Below are 20,552 nucleotides of genomic sequence, written 5' to 3' on the forward strand. Positions count from 1 at the left end.
GAGGGGAGGGGGGCCCCACAGAGGGCAGAGGGGAGGGGTGCCCCACAGAGGGCAGAGGGGAGGGGTGCCTCACAGAGGGCAGAGGGGAGGGGGGCCCCACACAGGACAGAGGGGAGGGGTGCCCCACAGAGGACTTAGGGGAGGGAGGCCCCCACAGGACAGAGGGGAGGGGGGCCCCATACAGGGCAGAGGGGAGGAGGGCCCAGCAGAGAATGAAGGGAAGGGGGCCGGGGAGCCCCACAGAGGGCAGAGGGGAGGGGGGCCCCGCAGACGGCAGAGGGGAGAGGGGCCCAGCAGAGAACGAGGGGAGGGGGCCGGACAGATGCCCTTGGACACACGAGGGGCTCATCACCCTGGCCCACCTGAAACCCAAGGTCACAGAGGAAAACCAGTCCCCGAGGGCACCCATCTAGTCAGGGACAGAGCCCACACCTGCCCTCTCCCCTCCAAGAAGGGGGCTGCCTGGGTCTCAGCGCTCTCTCTGTGTCTCCCCAGGTGTCTTTCTGCCCCCATCCCCCGCAGCAGCCAACCAGCCAGGCCTGGAAGATGTGGGGATGGTGGCTCTGGCACCCCTGGCTGACGTGCTGAGCAGCGCGCAGCCCAACCCCGCGACGGGTTCCATCGTGAGCCCCCTGACAGGCCAGTTCAGCGCGCTCCTGTCTGGCTCCCTGCCTGTGTCGCAGAACAACCAGCTCAGCAGCCTCCTGGCTGGCCCCGTGGCCGTGCCCCCGGCTAGCACGCTGCCCTGCCCCCTGGGCCTGCCTTCAACCGGCCCCCTGAGCAGCCACCTGACCAGTACAATGGCAGTGCCCCCAGTGGGCACGCTGACCAGTTCCCTCGGTCTGACTTCCACCGGCCCCCTGACTCCGAGCAGCCCCATGGCGGTGCCCCCAGCCGGCACGCTGACCAGTTCCCTGGGTCTGACTTCCACCGGCCCCCTGACTCCGAGCAGCCCCATGGCGGTGCCCCCAGCCGGCACGCTGACCAGTTCCCTGGGTCTGACTTCCACCGGCCCCCTGACTCCGAGCAGCCCCATGGCGGTGCCCCCAGCCGGCACGCTGACTACCTCCTTTGGACTGACTTCGACCGGTCCCCTGACTCCAAGCAGCCCCCTGATTGCCCCCACGATGGCCCCTCTGGCTGTACCTCAGAACCTGCTGGCCAACCCCATGGGCGACCTGGTGCTGTCAGAGGCCACGAGGGTGCGGCTGTCGGAGCCCATGCGAAGGTGCTCCTCTGGGCCCCACCCCCCAGCTGGCTTGGGGCCCCCCGCCCCCTCCAAAGGTAACAGGTGTGGGAAGGGAGGGGTGGCAGGGTGCCCTGGGGTGGGGGCAGTGGGGCAGGTCCCAGTCCGCTTGGCTCTGACCCTCCTCTCACCCCCCCCACCCCACGTCCCTAGTCCTGATGTCTGCTGAGCACCCCCGGCCGTCCCAAGACCTACAGGCCCACAGTGTGACATTTGTGGGGGCACCCATCCAGACATCCACCCCCATCAGCCCCACCACGGCCTTCTCCTATGGCGTCTCGGACCCCCGGACCCAGCCCCGTGCCCCCCAGGGAGAGGTGGCCCCTGGCCCCATCCTTGCCACCTCCAGTGCCTGCTCCTTCGCCCCCACTCCTGCCCCCCAAGCTGCCGCTGCCGACCGCGCTTCCTCCAGCGCCACCCACATCGTCCAGGGCGCCACCCCCTCCGCCGGGCGGCCTTCACTCCCGGCCAACTCCCCGACTCGCACACCATCCTCCCCAGCTTCAGTCAATGATACCCGGGGGTCTCAAGCCTCAGAAACGTCGCGGAAAAGCATCTTGGATCTGGAGCGGAAGCTGGCCCACCGCAAGGGCAGCAAGTTCCCCGACAGCCCCCGAGGTGAGCGACCGCTGCTGCAGCCGCTCCCGCGAGCGCGCCGGCGGGGTGGGTCCTCTGACGACACCCGTCTCGCCCCCAGAGTCAAAGCAGCTGGCCTGGGAGCGGCTGGTGGGGGAGATTGCCTTCCAGCTGGACCGCAGGATCCTGTCCAGCATCTTCCCCGAGCGCGTGCGCCTCTACGGCTTCACTGTCTCCAACATTCCCGAGAAGATCATCCAGGTCGGTGGCCGCCCGCAGGGACGGGGTGCGCGGGTCCCTATGGGGTCGTTGGGGGCCAAGCGCGTGGGAATCTGAGGGGTCCCTGGGATGGAGAAAGCACAGTTTCTGGTCCAAGGGGCCAGAGGATGTCCCAGCTGGTCCCGCAGCAGGAGCAGCCCACCCCCACCCGCATGGCCTCCCCAGAGAAGGGGAGGGGAGGGGAGAACTTAGGCCACTCTCCCCCTTTGCCACCGCAAATGGCCTCAGGGTGGCTGGACAGCCTCAGAGTCGCTGGATGGCCTTGGGGTGACCTTGGGGTTGGCCAGACAGCCTCAGGATAGTCAGCCCTCAATCAAGGGCCTAGCGGCCTGCAGTGCACGGTCACCCTCGTGGGCCCACACAGCCAAAGGTCTCTCCCTGGCCCTGTGGGTCCCTGCGAGGGTCACTGGGGCTGCAGGGGACACAGGTCCTGGGCCCCCAAGCAGCTGGCTGCCTCGTCTCCAGGAACCTCAGGCCAGGGCTCATTGCAGTGTATTCCCAGGACACCGTGCACGTCCCCCAGCGCCTGTGGACGAGCACGGGGGAGGACGCTTCCCTGCTCACGAACGTTAGAGCTGTAGAGACACCGAGGGGGCATGGCCGTCCGAGCGCCGCCTGCAGACCATTACCCCCTCCGGCCTCTCCACGCAAACACAGGGGGCGGGACCCCGCCGAGGAGACAGCGTGGGTGGGCTGCGACCCCACAGCTCCTCTTGGAAAGCAGCCGCTTTGTGTTCCTGCCGCTCTGTCTCTTAGGCCATCTTTATTCTGGATTTGAGACTTCTGTGTATAATCTCTACGGTCGCTATGAGTCAGAAGCCACTCGACGGCAACAGGGTGGGTTTTTTGGGTTTTGGTGTATAATCTAGAAGGAGCCCTGAAGGCGCGGTGGCTAAGCGCTGGCCTGCTAACCTCTGATACAAGTTATTTTTGGTTCCGAGGATCGATTAGCCGCCAGGTGTGAAGCGCCTCTTCCTTTTGTAGAGGTGTCCTTTGTTGTAGGGTTTCCGCTTCAACATGGTCCAGATTATCCATCTTTTCCTCTATTGTTTGTGTTCTTCTCATCTTGCTTAAGAAATCTTGTCCTCTCAGAACCAAAAACAAAGACACAGAGTGGATTCCAACTCATAGTGACCCTATCGGGCAGAGTAGAACTGTCTCATAGGGTTTCCAAGGAGCAGCTGGTGGATTCGAACTGCTGACCTTTTGGTTAGCAGCCGAGCTCTTAACCACTGCGCCACCAGGGCTTCTCCCTCTCAAAAGGTCCTAAAAATACTCTATAGTTTCTACCGTCTAAATAATTCTGTATTTTCTTCTAAAGGTATAAAGTTTAGTTTTTCACACTGCTGCATCGTTAATTCACTCTATGATCACTGTGAATGATATGAGGTGAGCAACTGCTTCTCCCCACATACAGACACCCTAGTCCTAGCACCACAGTCCAGCAAGACACAGGTGGCCCACTCAAGTAGGACCGAGGGAACAGAGTTACTACAGGGCAGCGTGGAATGGCCCCACCAGGGATAGTGCAGCACGGCCAGTAGACTGAGGGGGCGTGGAGGGGGTGGTGGAGACCAGAGGCAAAAAAGGGCTGGGTGGACAGGGGCCCCACCAGGAGGAGCTGAGACCTTCCTTCAAGGGGCAGAGTTGGCACAGGTGACCCCACAGGGAGGGAGCCCCACTCCCACCCTCCCAGCTCCTCGTGGGCCCCCAGTGGCTGAGTTCAACCAGACGCTGGAGGATATGAGAGTCCACTGGTGTGGTCCTTTGGGTTAGCCCCCTAAAGCTCAGGGCAGGCAGGGAAGGGTGGAGCAGGGCAGGGACAAAGGGAAGCTGCCCAGCCCCACTGCTCAGTAAGGCCCCTGGGCCCGTCTACGGTTCTGTCTGTGCGTCTCCGGTCTGCCACTCTGTCCTGCACTAGTTCCACGTTGTCTGCATTGCTGGAGGGTGGAGGAGGTCTGGTTTCCTTCAGGACCAGTCTTCCCACCTTGCTCCTCTTTCAACGTCTCTTGGCCCTTCTGGACACCTGGCTCTCCTAAATGAATTCTAGGATCAGTTCATCCAGTTCCAGGAAAATCCCAGTTTCCATCTGGAGTAGTTGTGCGGTGGTTTCCAGATTAATCTGGGGAACATGTGCATCTTTGGTGCTGGTTGTCCTCAGCACTGCTTCGTTTCTGTTGCTCCTGCCAGTGGGCTCTTCTGGCCTCGCTTCTGGTTGATGACTCTCCACGGCATCCAGCAGTGCTGCCACCGCAGCTCTTCACAAATGCACACTGCTCGTGGTTATTTAAAAATCACAACCAACGCTATAGAAGCATGGTTATTTACATCTCTAAAATGCAGCATCTGATGTTCAGTTGGCAAAGACCACATTTAATTATAAGTGTGACTCTAGTAGTCCACATAGAAATTAGATACTACACTGTAGAAAGAAGTTTGATATTGTGTGAAAAACCAGTCCAAATAGAAGATTATAAAAATGCATCGATCTTTACTGCAGGAATTAGCTGTGCAAGAGTTCTCCTGCCTTTCACAGGATTCCCTTTTACTTCACATGCATGTTGCTCGTTACACCATTGAATTAACAGTCACAGCACGAGATCCGACTCTTTGGGGAAGAGACAAGAAAATTGTATTCGTTTCCTAGGGCTGCCATAGAAAAGCCACAAACTGGGTGGACACAAATCAACCCATAACACTGGGGATGTCCAAATCTAAGTCATTTGCTCCCCGAGTACTGTGTAACTTTGTATCATAAGGCTGAAGGGGATAGAGTCCCATTACTCAGTGAGGACTCCTTGATTTTCTTCACTGAACTTCTCTTTTTTATGACTTCACAGACAATTATGCCATCTTTTAAGCCCAACTATAAAATTTTGCTGAAGATCATTCAAAAACAGTTACAGAAGTACATTGACAGAAAACTGCCAGAAGTTCAAGCCAGATTCAGAAAAGGATGAACGAGGGATATCATTGCTGATGTCAGCTGGATCTTGGCTGAAAGCAGCAAATACCAGAAAGATATTCACCTGTGTTTTATTGACTATGCAAAGGCATTCAACTGTGTGGATCATAACAAATTATGGATAACATTGTGAAGAATGGGAATTCCAGAGCACTTAATTATGCTCATGTGGAACCTGTACATAGATCAAGAGGCAGTCAGTCATTTGAACAGAACAAGGGGATACTACATGGTTAAAAATCAGGAAAGGTGTGTGTCAGGGTTGTATCCTTTCAACATACTTATTCAATCTGTATGCTGAGCAAATAGTATGAGAATCTGAAATATACGAAGAAGAACAGGGCATCAGGATTGGAGGAAGACTCATTAACAACCTGCGATATGCAGATGACACAACCTTGCTTGCTGAAAGTGAAAAGGACTTGAAGCACTTACTGATGAAGATCAAAGACCACAGCCTTCAGTATGGATTACACCTCAACATAAAGAGAACAAAAATCCTCACAACTGGACCAATGAGCAACATCATGATAAACGGAGAAAAGATGGAAGTTGTCAAGGATTTCATTTCACTTGGATCCACAATCAACGCCCACGGAAGCAACAGCCAAGAAATCAAATGATGCATTGCATTGGGCAGATCTGCTGCAAAAAGACCTTTTAAAGTGTTAAATAGTAAAGATGTCACCTTGAGGACTAAGGTGCGCCTGACTCAAGCCATGGTGTTTTCAATAGTCTCATATGCATATGAAAGCTGGACAATGAATAAGGAAGACCAAAGAAGAATGGATGCTTTTGAATTGTGATGTTGGCGAAGAATATTGACTATACCATCGACTGCCAGAAGAATGAACCAATCTGTCTTGGAAGAAGTACAGCCAGAAGGCACCTTAGAAGCGAGGATGGTGAAACTCTGTCTCACGTATTTTGGACATGTTATCAGGAGGGACCAGTCCTTGGAGAAGGACATCATGCTTGGTAGAGGGTCAGTGAAAAAGAGGAAGACTCTCAATGAGATGGACTGACACAGTGTCTGCAACAATGGGCTCAAGCATAACAATGATTGTGAGGATGGTGCAGGACTGGGCAGTGCTTCGTTCTGTTGTACATGGGGTCACTATGAGTTGAAACCCACTCAACAGCACCTAACAACAACAATAGCTTGTTTATTGTCTTGGTTCTTCTGTGTAGACAATCATATTGTCTACAGGTAAGGACAGTTGCAACTCTTCTAATTCTTCAGTCTAATTTCTTTACTATCTTAGTTATCTAGTGCTGCTATAACAGAAATATCCCAAGTGGATGGCTTTGACAAACAAATTTATTCTCTCACAGTCTAGGAGGCTAGAAGTCCAAATTCAGGGCATCACCTCCCAGGGAAGGCTTTCCCTCTGTCTGTTCTGGGGGAAGATTTTTGTTATCAATCTTCCCCTGGTCTAGGAGCTTCTCAGCGTAGGGACCCCAAGTCTCAACTTCTTTCTTGGTCTCATGAGGTCCCTCTCCTCTCTGCTCGATTCTCTCTTTTATATCTCAAAAGAGATTGACTCAAGATACAACCTAATCCTGTAGATTGAGTCCTGCCTCATTAACAATCCTGCCTCATTAACATCATAGAGGTAGGGTTTACAACACATAGGAAAATCACCTCAAATGACAAAATGGTGGACAATTACACAATACTGGGAATCATGGAGTAGCCAAGTTGACACATTTTTAGGGGACAAAATTCAATCCACAACATTTATCATATCCTATCTTACATTGTCTAGATTCCCAGTTATAGTATTTAATAAGAGCAGATCTGAGATGGGCAACATTACCCTGTTTCTGACTTTACTAAGAATGCTTCTAGTCTCACTGTTACGTATGATGTGTGTTCTAGGCTTTTTGACAGACGTCTTTATGAGGCAAATCAATCAGGATTCTTGGTTGCAAACAACAGAATCCACATCCATTGAGTTTAGCAAAAAGGGGTTTATTACAAACGTTTAGGTGGTTGGAGAATCACCAGGAAGGACACAGAATCAGGCTTATTTGCTATACAGCCAGGAAAATTGCCAGCACGCCAAGAGACTTTTCCAGCGGGCACCATTGCCACCACTGCCCCCAGGGACAGCATGCAAACGCACCCCAGGAGGCCCAACATTTGGTACAGCTCTCTCTGAAGACCCAGGACCATGGCCCTTGTGCTCCCCAGAAAACCTGCTCTCCCTGCGTAAGCCGCCTCCTCAAAGTGCTGACTTCCACCTACAAGTTCCACCCATGTGCCTCTGCTTGTCGGAAACCCATGTCAGGGGTAGCTATAGCTGCGGGGGAGTCTTAAACCGTGATTTTAGCTTCCAGCCTTGTGTAGTTCAGGAAGGCAATAGAAGGGGCTAGAACAGATGCTGGGTGAGCCAGTTGCAGCATCTGCCACATCAGGATGAAGTTTTCTCTCTATTCCTCATTTGCTGAGTTTTTATCTCAAAAGAATGTCAGATTTTGTAAAATGCTTTTTCAGTCTCTTATTGAGATGATCCCATGGTGTTTTTTCCTCTCCTTTTATCTTTTAGGAAACCCTGGTGGCATAGTGGTTAAGAGCTATGGCTGCTAACCAAAACGTCAGCAGTTTGAATCCACCAGGCGCTCCTTGGAAACTCTATGGGGTGGTTCTACTCTGTCCTATAGGGTGGCTATGAGTCGGAATCAACTCGACAGCAATGGGTTTTGGTTCTTATCTTTTAACCTGTAAAGTTACATTAGAAGCACGTCTCTGGGATAAACCTTACTTAGACACGACGAATTATTTTTCGCCCACCGGCAGGCTGTTTTCCTTCTGTAGTTTTCCTTAGCTAGTTAGGGGCTCCGCCAAGCTGTTGCTTCAGTAATCCAGGAGTTAGGTCTCTGGGTGATGCATACAGTTTGCTCTCTGCTACTAACCAAAAAGTTGACAGTTTGAATCCACCCAGTTGTGCCATGGAAGAAAGTCCTGGCGGTCTACCTCTGTAAGATTACAGCCATTGAAAACCCTACAGAGTACAGTTTTGCTCTGAAACACGTGGGGTCCCCACAAGTCAGAATGGACTCGGCAACAGGTTTGGTTCCAGCTTTTGTTTTAATTTCTCCACAGGGACATTCAGCGCCCTGTTCTCCCTCTCCGCGTGTCCTGGGAAACTCAACCCAGGGGGCGGAGCTTGGTTCTCCAGGGGGCGGGGCTCACAGCCGTAGTCTCAACCCATTGGCTCAAACTTGGTGAGCTGCCAAGCCTGGCCGCAGGGATGTGGAGGATGTCGGGACTTGTAGTCAACAGAAGGAAGGCGGGGACAACTGCCTGGGGGACTGTCTCTTCCTAACCCCTAAGTGAGATGCCTCTACTTTGTCCAGTTTTACTTTGCTGATCCTCTCCACTGATTCTTTGGAATCTGTTTCCTAATTCCCTTCTTTGTGTTTCCTTAAGATTTACTTTATTATTCTGCTTTCTCAAGTTGAACACTTCTTTTTTTTTCACATCTTTGTTTTTAAATAAATACATGTAGGGCAATAAGTGCCCTCTAATCAGGGAGATATTCAAAATGTTTCACACCTGGTACAACACGCGCACGAGGCAGAGTGGACAGTGGCCTGAGGAGCTCGGCAACAGCCGGGGGCCTGGCAGAGCGTGGGGCGGCCAACACCACTGTCATCCCCAGCTGGTCCCAAGAGTCGGCAGCAATTTAGCTGCAGCAGCCCGGCCACGAGTGCCCCACGAGTGCCTACTGAGTGACCAGCCTGCCCTGCGTCCCTCAGGTTACACAGGAGGGCTTGTGTGCTGCTCAGCTCCAGATATTTATCGGCTGCATTTGATTTCCTCGTTAACCCACGAGTCCATTAGAGGTCCATCATCTAAGGGGCATTTGGCTCTGTTTTCTTCCCCCACATATAATTTTTCTCAAGTGTGGTAAAATACGCGTAACAAAATTTACCATTTTCACCAGTTTCCAGTGTGCGCCCAAGTAGCATTAGGTACAGTAATGACGTTGTGCGAATGTACTTAATCACTGCTATTTCCAGGTCTTTCATTCATCCCAGAAACTCTGTGCTCCTTAAGCAATAACTCCCTTCTCGTCCCCCCACCTCCTGGTAACCTCTAATCTACTTCCTGTCTCTCTGCATTTGCCTATTCTAGACAACTCACGGAAGTGAGACTACCCAGTATTTGTCCTTTGGTGCCTGGCTTCTTTCACCGAGTACAATGTTTTCAAGGTTCATCCACGCTGTAGCACGTGTCAAAACTCCGTTCTTTGTTATGGCTGCATAATATTCCATTGTATGGGGTGCACAGGCAGTGGGCCCCCACTCCCCACAGCAGCTGGGGCTTAAAGAGTCCCTCCCACTCTGCTTGGTGCGTGCGGGCATCACCGGCTGCAGGCTCACCCATCCCCCACAAATGTGTGCTGAGTTCCTGCGGTCTGTCCAGCCAGGGCCTGGGAAAGGGGGACAGATGTCCCAGGGGCCGTGGGGAGCCCAGAGTTGGGGAGCTGGCGTGTCCCCAGGCGGCTGACCAGGCAGCGGCAGCGAGCACAGGGCACTGCAGCACCATGGAGAAGCCTGCTCCATCCATACTGCTCAGTGACCACCAGCCGGGGGGCGGGTGATGCTAAGGAACTTGGGCAAAGGAGTGGGGAAGCACATTCCCAGCAGGGAGGGAACGAGAACAGCGGGCGTGTGGGAGACAGTGTGGGCATCAGAGGGGCCACCCCTGGCCCGAGAGCTGGGGCAGTGGGGAGCATGGCGGGGGTCAGGCAGGGAGAGGCCTGTCCAACCAGGACTTCAGACCCATTGCTCTGCCAGCCCCACAATGAGGCGGCCTGGAGGCGGGGTCACCTGCGTGGATGACAGGCTACGTAATTTGCGGGGCTCAGTGTAATATAAAATGGGAGGATCTTGTTCAAAAATTACCAAAAATTTAAGACATGACAGCAGAGCACTGAGCCGAGCAAGAGGCCTTCTGAAAGCAACCCATGTGACTGCCTGATAGAGTCGGGGTGCTGATGGAAGGGAGGGCCGAGAGGTCACTGGCTGGCTGGGGGACACGGGCAGTGAGGATGTGGGAAGGGACCAACAGGCCGGGACTAGGAGTGGGCAGGGGACGGGCGCTGGAGAGCCAGAGGGAGCTCCCTCTCTGAGGTCTGGGCCTGCAGTCCTCAGTTCAGAGTGTGTGTGCGTGTGTGTGTGTGTGCATGTCTGTGCACATGTGTGCGCTTGTGTGTGTGCACGTGTGTGTGTGGTGGGGGGCAAGTCAGAGGAGCTGATGACAGAGCCCAGGGCAACAGAAAAGGGACCCGAAGAAGAGGCTGAGGAACAGGGTGGAGAGCAGGAGCTCGGGGGAGACCCCAGGGGTGTCTCCTGCGTCAGGCAACCTGGGGGCACTGTGAGGCGTTGTGAGTCCCCTCGCCCCCACTGTCTTTCCTTTGCCTCTGGACTCCCAGCCATGATCCCCTTTCTGTTCCCCTGCCCTCAGCTCGGCCCCAAATCCCGGGTGGTGGTGCAGCAAGGACAAGGAAGGGGCATCCCCTCGTCCCCTGGACTGAGGCTCTGCTGGGCAGCTGTGGGAGCCTGGCCCTCCCACTTAGGCCCAGCCCACCCGGTGGGCTCCCCCTCGGCACCTCCTCCCTCCATAGTCCTCGTGGGCAGGAGGGGCCTTGACGGCCATGTCCCCGCAGGCCTCCATGAACCCCAACGACCACAAGCTGGACGAGGAGCTGTGCCAGACGCTCACACAGCGCTACGTGGGCATCATGAACCGGCTGCAGAGCCTGGGCTACAACGGGCGGGTGCACCCAGCGCTGACCGAGCAGCTGGTGAACACCTACGGCATCCTGCGCGAGCGGCCAGAGCTGGCAGCCTCTGAGGGCAGCTCCTACACGGTGGACTTCCTGCAGCGCGTGCTGGCGGAGACCGTGCCCCCCAGCATGCTCACCGACGCGCTGCTGCTGCTCTCCTGCCTCAGCCAGCTGTCGCACGATGACGGCAAGCCCATGTTCATCTGGTGACACGGGCATGCGGCCGCCCCGATCTGCCTCGCGCCGCAGGTGCACCATTAAAGCTCCCACGGCCGCTGGCCCTGAGCCGGCACTCTGGTGGTGCTGCTTCCTCTGGGGGGCTCACCACTGCTCCCTGGCGCCCCTCAGTCCTGCCTGCTCTTGCGGTCCATCCTCACCCCGGGCTCCCTCTGCGAGAGCCTCGAGACTCAGGTTCACCCCAAGGCTTCCTCCCGTCACCTGGTGGTGAGGACAGAGTGCACCCCGAGACTTGTAGGAGAAAAGCAGAAGGCAGGAAAGAACTGGCAGCAAAGGGCCGTGGCCCACGGCTGTGTCCTCCTGCAGCACCTGCCGGGGCACACGGAGCCGAGACCTCGGGGAGCAGGACAAGGATGTGGGTGTGGGAGGCCCTCCCTCCCAACTAGGCAGGGACAGGACCCCCAAGGAGGCGGCAGGAGGAGGAGGTAGAGGGAGGGGAGTGGGGAGAACACAGTTGCACCCAAACCTAGGTATGGGGGAGCCCAGGGAAGTGGGGCCCCTTGCCAAGGCATCTGAGGTCCCAGATAAGGGGGCTTACTCCCCAGGGTCCCTGCAGACCCGGGGTAGGGACTCAGGGCTGCGAGGGTGGACCCCACCCACTGCAGGGGCTGACGAGGGCGGGCAAGGACATCACACAGGGGAGGGGAGAGCAGGGCTGGTAGGGTGGGATGCCATAATGCGGCCTGGAGACACCAAGGGAGCACGGTTTAAGCATGGTGCAGGGAGCTGAGGGCGTGTTGGTGGGGGTGGGGCAGGGCAGGAAAGCCCGCAAGTTAGCCTCCAGCCCACACAGTGGAAAACGAGAGCACCCACCCATGGGGAAGGGGAGGGAGGAGGCCAGGCCTGCACAGGCTGCCAGGGATGGGCCAGGGTCAGGCATGCGCACCACGGCAGAAGAGGAGCCACAACAGCCAGAGGAGGGTCAGAGGGGTGCTGGGGCCCTCCTGTGAGGATGCCCAGGCCCCAGAAGCTCCAGGCTCTCTGTCCTCCCCACTCCCAGCCCTCCTGTGCTTTAGAGAAACCCACCAGGCCACTGTGCCTCTTGCTTAGCCCCTCTCAAGGGCAGGGAAGGATGACTGGCTCCAAGAGCACCCTTTGGGGCAGCCCCAACCTGCAGTGCTGGCCTCGGAGCCCAGGGGCCCCACCTCCCCGCCACCCAGGCTGAAGGGCAGGCCTGACCCAAGCCTCCAGGTCTATTATGAGACACCTGTTCCCACACACTGCGTTGGGGCTGGGGCTGGTTCCCAGCCCGCAGAAGAAAGGGGGCCCTAGACCCAGGTTCTGCTGCTATTCTATATTTATGCCTATTCCAAAGAAAGGCGATTCAACAGAATGTGGAAATTATCAAACAATACCATTAATATCACAAGCAAGTAAAATACTGCTGAAGAGCATTCAAAAGCGGTTACAGCAGTACATTGACAGGGAACTGCCAGAAATTCAAGCTGGATTTAGAAGAGGATGTGGAACCAGGGATATCACTGCTGATGTCAGATGGATCCTGGCTGAAGGCAGAAAATACCAGAAAGATGTTTACCTGTGTTTTATTGACTTTGCAAAGGCATTTGACTGTGTGGATCATAAAAAATTATGGATAACACTGCAAAGAATGGGAATTCCAGAAAACTAAACTGTGTTCGTATACTGTACTTAGACCAAGAGGCAGTCATTCGAACAGAACAAGGGGATACTGCATAGTTTAAAGTCAGGAAAAGTGTGTGTCAAGGTTGTATCTTTTCGTCATACTTGTTCAATCTGCATGCTAAGCAAATAATCCAAGAAGCTGGACTATACAAAGAAGAATAGGGCATCAGGATTGGTGGAAGACTCATTAACAATATGTGATATGCAGATGACACAATCTTGCTTGCTGGAAGCAAAGAGGACTTGAAGCACTTACTGATGAAGATCAAAGACTACAGCCTTCAGTATGGATTACACCTCAACATAAAGAGAACAAAAATCCTCACAACTGGACCAATAAGCAACATCTCGATAAATGGAGAAAAGATTGAGGTTGTCAAGGATTTCATTTCACTTGGATTCACAATCCATGCTCATAGAAGTCAAGAAATCAAAAGACGCATTGCATTGGGCAAATCTGCTGCAAAAGACTTCTTTAAAAGTGTTAAAAAGCAAAGAAGTCACCTTAAGGCTAAGGTGCAAGTGACCCAAGCCATGGTGTTTTCAATCGTCTCATATGCATGCAAAAGCTGGACAATGAACAAGGAAGACTGAAGAATCGATGCCTTTGAATTATGGTGTTGGAGAAGATATTGAATATACCACGGACTGCCAGAGGAATGAACAAATCTGTCTTGAAAGAAATACAGCCAGAATGCTCCTTAGAAGCAAGGATGCGAGACTTCCTCCAAAAACTTTGGACATATTATCAAGAAGGACCAGTACCTGGAGAAGGACATCATGGTTGGTATAGGGTCATCGAAAAAAAGGAAGACCCTCAGCGAGATGGATTGACACGGTGGCTGCAACAATGGGCTCAAGCATAACAACAATTATGAGGATGGCGCAGGACCAGACAATGTTTCCTTCGCTGTACACAGGGTTGCTATGAGTCGGAAGCGACTCGCCGGCAGCTAACAACAGGCCCAGGTACCGAGCTGACTGGGAGAGTGGCGCTGCCGTCCTGGAACCATTGGAGCGCGTGCGCGAAAGGGCTCCGCGGAAGGTGAGCCGGCTCTCTCTGGCTCGCGTGGCCCCGGGCGAGCGGCGGGGCAGAAGAAATCAACGGTTCCTCCCCCCGGATTGGGAGTTCCTTGGGGTATGGTTACCGGGCCGCCAACACTGAGGGCCGGCCTTTTGGGGGTTCTGCTTGGCGCTGCGCGGAAGGCGGGTCAGGACACTCCCAGCCCAACCTTCCTTCTAGGGTCGGGCCTTTGAACTCAGGCTCCAGACACCGCGACTCTGAGAGAAAGTGTGTTGGGGGCGGGGTGGACCCCACAGTCTGGGCAGCCGGAGAGCCCACCGATTCCACGCCAACTGGCGGAGGGGGTGGGGCGAGAGGGGCGCAACACTCCCAAAGGTCGCCTATCTTGGGGTTCCCCTGCGGCTTCGGGGAGAGGACTAGGCGGGGCGAGAAGGGCGGGGCGGGGCCGTGAGACCAGGGTTCCTTTCGCTTTCCCTTCCGTTCTCCGCAAGAGCCGCTGAAGTTCCGCGTCCATGAGGAGAGGACATCTTCCGTCGCGCCCTTCTCCCCCTGAGCCCGTGCCCCCAGGCTCGCGGGACACAGCACCTCGGCGCTAGGCACAGGCCGCGCCACGTGGCCTTGACTCCCGTGGCTCCCCTGCAGCTCCCACAGACGCATTGACAAGTCGGCTCGCAGGCTAGAAACGAATGAGCTGCCGCGGTGCCCAGCAATCCCCGCCGGACTGGCCCCCGGCGCCCGGCGCTCTGCGGCCCTCACCCTTCCCGCACCCGGTGCTGCACGCCCTCCATGGCCTGGCCCGCGCGCTGCTCTTCCCAGCCTACTGGGCCCTGGACCAGCTGCTGGGCTACTGGGCCCCAGCGACGCGCGCGGGCAGCCTGGAGCGGCTGAGCGCAGCAGCGCGCGCCGGGGCAGCGCTACTGCTGCTGCTTATCAGCCTGCCCCTGGCGCTGCCAGGTCTGCTGCTCTGGCTGCCACTGCAGGCCTGGCGCCGGCCCTTCTGTTACCAGCCTCCTCCGCAGTCCTGGGCGCCACCCCCGCCCTGGCGCCCGCGCGCTGAGCCCGCGCGCTGCTTTGGCTTCCTTAGCGCCAACCTGTGCCTGCTGCCCGACGGGCTGGCGCGTTTCAGCAACCTGCCGCACAGCCAGCGGCGGGCCCAGGCTGTGGGTGCCGCGCTGCTTGCCGGTCTGCGGTCCTCGCGCTACGGAACCACGGACTGCAGCCCGCCGCAAGCCGGGACGCCGCGCGGGGTGCTGGCGGCCGCGGTGCCCGCGGGCCTGGACTTCGTGTGCCTGCAGGAGGTGTTCGACCTGCGAGCCGCGCGCCACCTCGTACGCCGCCTGGCGCCCAACCTGGGCCCGGTGTTGTACGATGTGGGCGCGTTCGGCCTGCGGGCCGGGCCGCATCTCAAGCTGCTGGGCAGTGGGCTGCTGCTGGCCTCGCGCTTCCCGCTGCTGCGCGCCGCCTTCCGCTCCTTCCCCAATGGGCGCCGCGAGGACGCGCTGGCCTCCAAAGGGCTCCTATCCGCACAGGTACAGGACCCCCGGGCTGCGGCGCGTCCTGGCTAGGGAGGTGGCTAGTGAGGGGCCAGACGGGCGAGGGGAGCTGGGATGTCCGTGGTGTTGCAGGCGCAGCTAGGCATCCTGGATGGCCTCCGCATCGTAGGCTTCCTGCACTGCACGCACTTGCACGCACCCAGAGGTGAGCCGTCCCACCCCCGACTCCGTCGCGGCTGCGAGTCCCAACGCTGACCTGCACCTCCGCAACCCCCTTCCCGTTGGTTTACCACCCAAAGCACTGCAAGTCCCGAGGAGTGCCTGGGTGGGTCCACGGCCCAGGACCCTGAGCGGAGAGGCGTCCACGATACAGATCCGTACCCGGGGCTAAGTCCTCTCTCCCCGCAGAGGACGGGCCGGTGCGCTGCAAGCAGCTGGCGCTGCTGCTGGACTGGGCCGAGCAGTTTGAGGCCGAGAGCCGCCAGGATGGCGAGGCTGTGGCCTTCAGCGTGCTTCTGGGAGACCTGAACTTCGACAACTGCTCACGAGGTAGGCGAGGGCGGCGGGGCGGGGTGTGGCGGGACTAGAGGCGGGCCGGCCCGGCTGCTCTTCTAGCGCCCATCTCTCCGCAGGCGACGCCCGTGAGCAGAAGCACCAGCTCTTCAGCCGCTTCCAGGACCCCTGCCGGCTGGGCTTGCGCCGGGAGCAGCCCTGGGCCCTGGGTACGACCCGGGAGGGCGCTGGGCCTGGGGAGGGCCTAAGGCCAGGTTGGCGCTGACACTAGCCTCCCCCTTTCCCCCCAGGGACACTGCTGAGCACCCGCGTGCTCCACCACTCCGAGGCCAGCTCCCCGGAGATGCTGCGCAGGTGAGCGGCAGACGGGGGGCCAGGTTCCACCAGCAAGGAAGGGGGCACCCTGGTCTTGGTAACACCATTCCCCCCCCACCCAGGGCCCTGGAGCAGGAGGAGGGGCGCCGCCTGTACCTGGCTGGCGGTCCCGCCAGAAGCCGCCCCGCTGAGCCCTGGCGGGGCCGGCGCCTGGACTATATCCTGTACCGTGGAGTGCCCGGGGCCCCGCTGAGCCCGGTGAGTGCCAGAGCTGGGGGGAGGGAGGGCCAGGCCGGCGGCGGGGCGGCCTCCTCAACCTGACTCCCGGCCCAGGAGGTGGAACAGGTGATCTTCAGCACCGCCCTGGCAGGGCTAACTGACCACCTGGCCGTGGGCCTGCGACTCCGAGTGTCAGCGCCCTCGTGACCCAGGGACGCACAGACTGACAGTCGCGCGGGGATGCAAAGATTGACACGCATGCCTGTCAGGGGCCTCCGCGCCCCAGAATGGGCGATGTCAGGGATCTTTATTAGGGGCCTCAAACGGCCTCCTGGGCCCGGCGGTACTCGTACACGCTGCCGCGCTCGGGGAAGGCTGAGGCCTGCGGGGGCGACCCCGGCGGCGGGGCAGGGTCCTCGGGGTCTCCGTAGCCGCCCCCCCCAGGCGTGTGGAGGCAGAACACGTCCTATGAAGCAAAGGGGCGGCTCAGCGCGGCGTCTACTCCGCCGCCTCCCGCTGCACCCGACTACCCAGGCCGCCAATGCGGCCACCACCCGCCTGCCCGCCGGGACCTCGGCCCAGGGCGAGGTGCCCTTTTCCTCGAAAGCCAAATTAAACTCGGCTTCTGGTTATTTGTGTACTTCTGTTCGCCTTCTGCGGGGTGGGGACCGGGCAGGCCACAGCCCTTACCCCAGGGTACACGGACACCGACGTCTTCCCGCCCAAGTTCACGGTGCGGCCGTCCTTGCGGATCAGCAGGTTGAGGCCGCAGGCTCCCGGCTCGCCCCCTGAAGGGAAAGGCAGGTGCGGGGTGGCGGGGCGGCAGGTTGGGAGGAATCAGGACGGGCTGAGGCGGAGCAGCAGAAATCCAGCGGGTGGGAAGGGGCCGGGCCGGGGGGAAGGAGGCGGGGCCGGACGCGTTGCCGCTCACCGTGGAGGCCGTAGGGCCGGAAGGCGCGGCGCTCGGTCAGCACCGACAGCAGCGCCTCCTCTCGGAAGAGCAGCTCGCGGATGACGCCATCGCCGCCCCGGAAGCGGCCGCGGCCCCCGGAGCCGGGCCTCAGCTCGAAGCGGCGCAAGATGACGGGGTACCTGCGCGGGCCTGGACGCTGAGCGCTGCACAGGCGGGGAGGGACTGAGCGCAACCCCGCCCCCGGCCCGGTTCCCCGCCCTGCCCCTCGGCGCCCTCACCGGCTCTCCAGGATCTCAGGGTCGGTGATGCGCGTGTTGGTCATGTGGCTGTGCACGCCGCTGCGTCCGTGCCAGCCAGGGCCCGCGCCCACGCCGCCCGCCACCGTCTCGTAGTAGCCCATGTGGGCATTGCCCAAGGTCACGTTGTTCATGCAGCCCTGGGAAAGACAAGCAGCCCCGCCCCGCCTGGTGGGCAGCCCCGCCCCGCCTGGTGGGCAGCCCCGCCCCGCCTGGTGGGCAGCCCCGCCCCAGAAGGCCCCGCCCCACCGCACCTGGGAAGCAGCGCAGGCCCCAAAGGCCCCCAAAATGACGTCCACTACGCGCTGCGAGGTGAGCACGTTGCCGCCAACCACCGCTGCCTCCGGGGACGGGTCCAGGATGGAGCCTCGCGGGATCACTACGCACACCGGCGCCAGGCAGCCCTGGGGAGCGCAGCTCTTAGGGGCGAGTGGGGGTGGCCACACTCTTAGGGTTGGGGCAGACACACCCCCCCTCCGGCACCCTAGGGTCAGTCCGCAGCTAGGCTCGCCCCCAGCCCCATGTACATGTACCCCAGGTGATGTGCCCACCTGGTTAAGTGGGATGTCCCGGCCCACCAGACAGCGCAGGCAGTAGATGAGAGCTGACAGAGTGATGGCCCGCGGGGCATTGAGGTTGCCAAACACCTCGGGCCCGGTGCCGCTAAAGTCAAACACCGCACTGCCCTGTGGGGATGGGGACAGTCAGCAGCTGGCACCCATGCCCAGTGGCCCTGTGTGGGCACTGCCCCGTGCCTGACCTGGCCCAAATTGATCTGCACCCGGAGCCGGATGGGGGAGCCATCATCCATGTGGTCCTCCGCCGACACCTCCAGCGGCAGACCTCGAGCCTGCCTGGCGGTCCCAAAGGCCCGCAGCATGTCCCGCACTGCCAGCTCAGCATTTGCCTGGCAGGGAGAGAGCTCAGGCCAGAGTGCCACCTCCAGTGAGGGCCAGGCAGCCCCTCCCCACCAGTACCCCCACCCCACCCCCAGGGCCCACCTGGATGTGGCCCATGTAGGCCTGTACCACGTCCAGCCCATACTGCCCAATGAGCTCCCCCACTAGCTGAATGCCCTTCTGGTTGGCTGCCACCTGGGCACGGAGGTCCGACAGGTTGTCGTGGAGGTTCCGGCTCCCACTGCAGCCGGGAATCTTTCCTGGTGCCCGCAGGGCCTCAGTCACCGCTGGGTGGACAAACAGTCACCACTGAGTGACCCTCCAGCCCCCCAGGCCACCTGGTGCCCTGTTCTATACCCCTGCATCCTGCCTGGGCACTGTGCCCCCATCTTGGCCATTCACTGGCTCCCTGCTGCCCCCCTCTGTGCCCCTTAGACCCCCAGCCTCTGCCTCTACCCTCTGCTAAACCTTTTCCCTCCCACCCCCCAGCACCCCTGTGTGCCCTTGGCCTTGGCAGGCAGCTCCACCTCCAACCCTACAGGAGCCAGAGGGGTCTGGAGTGGGGTGGGCTAGTCCCTCCCCACTTCCATCCCTCCTGCTGCCCCCCCCCCACCTGGCCCATCCCCTCCTGCCCTCTCTGGGTCTCCCTCCCCTCTCCAACTCTCCCCTCAGCCCTTCCGTTTTGAAAACGGCATCAACATGGTTGTCTCTACTGCCCTGCCCACCTCCCCACTCCCAGGAAGTTTCCCAGCACCCCAGCCCCACAAAGGTTGTGGACAAGGTCTCCCCCTCTCGCGAGTGGTGCACAGCCTCCCCGACCCCTGGGTAAGCCCCAGTCTGGGGCAGGTCTTTTCCAAGCCTCCCTGCCCCTGGGTGGACGTGTCCTCCCTGCGCCTGCATGCATCTCTGTCCACGCCCAGCCCAGAAGACAGGCCCGGAGCGTGTTGGCCAAGGCAACGGCCAGGCCTGATTCACCCCATCTGTGTCCTCGGCACCCAGACAGCCTATGGCTTGGCTACCCCCGCCCCACTCAGGGATGACCCCCTGGGTTCCTGGCCCCCTGTGGCCTCAGCCGAGCTCAGTATTTCCCACTGCCCCCTGCCCCACTGCCACTGAAGTCTCAGCTTCCCTGAAGCCTGCTTTGTGCCCCATCAGTGCCAGGACCTCCATCCCCCTGCAGCCCAGCCCCAACTCCTCCCCCCTCCCCAAGTCCCATCAAATACCAACTGCAGCCTCCATATCTGCTGCCCCCCAACTGCTGCCCCACTCAAGGCTCAGCACCATCCAGGGCAACTGCAGCCGCCCCCCACTTACTATCCCCGCCCGGCCTGCAGGCCGCCCTCAGACCCTCCCCTCCCCTCCCCATGGCGGGCAAGGGTCACTTACAGTGCCTAGGCATACCACAGCACACCCCACTTTAGCCGTTTACTGCTGCCCCACTGCCAGAGGGCTCACACCTGGGCCAGGAAAGCTCCCTGGGAACCTGCAGCCCCTCATGCCCCCGCTGTTTCTCTGCAGCCCCCAGCATGGGGCACAGGCACCAGGAGCACCGCCCACCTTAAAACAGGCTGCACCCCCTCCTGCACCCCACTCTGACTCTCCTGGGCCGTGCATCTCATTGCCCCGAGGTGTCACAGCCCATCTCCCTACCTCAACGGCAGGCCTAGGCTGATGGGTGCATCCCAGCATCTGTCCACCGGCCTACCCCACCTGCAGCCCCTCCCACTCACCCTCCTCCTGGAAGACGCCCCCCTGGACAAGCTTGAAAGACAGGAAGACAGCACCCTCCTGCTGCAGCGTGGTGGAGTGGGGGGGCATGGAGCCTGGGGTGATCCCTCCAATGTCCGCGTGGTGCCCGCGGCTGGCCACGTAGAACACAGGCCGTGTCTGGCCTGGCCAGAACACCTGGGGGGCGGAGAGCAGGGTTAGCTGCCTCGGCAGCCCCAGCCCCCAGGGTGGCCGGGCAGCTTCTCACCGGTGTGATGACGGTCAGGTCAGGCAGGTGGCTGCCTCCTGCACTGGGGTGGTTGCTCAGCAGCACGTCACCAGGGTGGAGGTCAGTCCCCAAGTGCTGGATCTGAAACCAGAAGACAGGCATGAAGCAGGGAGACAGGGGAGGGGGTAGGCGGGGG

At 59.1% G+C, this 20,552-nt stretch overlaps 3 protein-coding genes across 3 annotated transcripts in view; 2 read left to right on the forward strand and 1 right to left on the reverse strand.

Annotated features, from left to right (window-relative positions):
- Positions 1-11,077, forward strand: part of SPATC1 (spermatogenesis and centriole associated 1) — a 26,331-nt gene extending 15,254 nt beyond the window's left edge. The window contains exons 2-6 of the mRNA XM_004387388.1: positions 496-735; positions 895-1,284; positions 1,400-1,864; positions 1,944-2,083; positions 10,748-11,077. Coding sequence (XP_004387445.1) covers positions 496-735; positions 895-1,284; positions 1,400-1,864; positions 1,944-2,083; positions 10,748-11,077 — 1,565 coding nt within the window. The remainder of the gene's footprint in view (positions 1-495; positions 736-894; positions 1,285-1,399; positions 1,865-1,943; positions 2,084-10,747) is intronic.
- A 3,277-nt stretch (positions 11,078-14,354) lies between these two features.
- LOC101349324 (sphingomyelin phosphodiesterase 5) lies at positions 14,355-16,648 on the forward strand. The gene is made up of 7 exons (XM_004387436.2): positions 14,355-15,301; positions 15,398-15,470; positions 15,674-15,814; positions 15,898-15,987; positions 16,069-16,132; positions 16,216-16,351; positions 16,427-16,648. Exons 1-7 carry the CDS (start codon positions 14,459-14,461, stop codon positions 16,517-16,519), a joined length of 1,440 nt encoding a protein of 479 aa, XP_004387493.1. The 5' UTR covers positions 14,355-14,458; the 3' UTR covers positions 16,520-16,648.
- OPLAH (5-oxoprolinase, ATP-hydrolysing) overlaps positions 16,580-20,552 on the reverse strand; it is a 10,913-nt gene continuing 6,940 nt past the window's right edge. Inside the window, exons 17-26 of the mRNA XM_004387389.1 lie at positions 20,396-20,497; positions 20,151-20,325; positions 18,523-18,707; positions 18,282-18,428; positions 18,073-18,207; positions 17,776-17,925; positions 17,504-17,661; positions 17,244-17,404; positions 17,003-17,100; positions 16,580-16,778 (exon numbers count right to left, since the gene is read on the reverse strand). Of these exons, the coding sequence (XP_004387446.1) occupies positions 16,632-16,778; positions 17,003-17,100; positions 17,244-17,404; positions 17,504-17,661; positions 17,776-17,925; positions 18,073-18,207; positions 18,282-18,428; positions 18,523-18,707; positions 20,151-20,325; positions 20,396-20,497 (1,458 nt within the window). The 3' untranslated portion in view covers positions 16,580-16,631. The remainder of the gene's footprint in view (positions 16,779-17,002; positions 17,101-17,243; positions 17,405-17,503; positions 17,662-17,775; positions 17,926-18,072; positions 18,208-18,281; positions 18,429-18,522; positions 18,708-20,150; positions 20,326-20,395; positions 20,498-20,552) is intronic.

This window comes from Trichechus manatus, unplaced genomic scaffold (genome assembly GCF_000243295.1).
Source record: "Trichechus manatus latirostris isolate Lorelei unplaced genomic scaffold, TriManLat1.0 scaffold00185, whole genome shotgun sequence".
Classification (NCBI taxonomy): domain Eukaryota; kingdom Metazoa; phylum Chordata; class Mammalia; order Sirenia; family Trichechidae; genus Trichechus; species Trichechus manatus.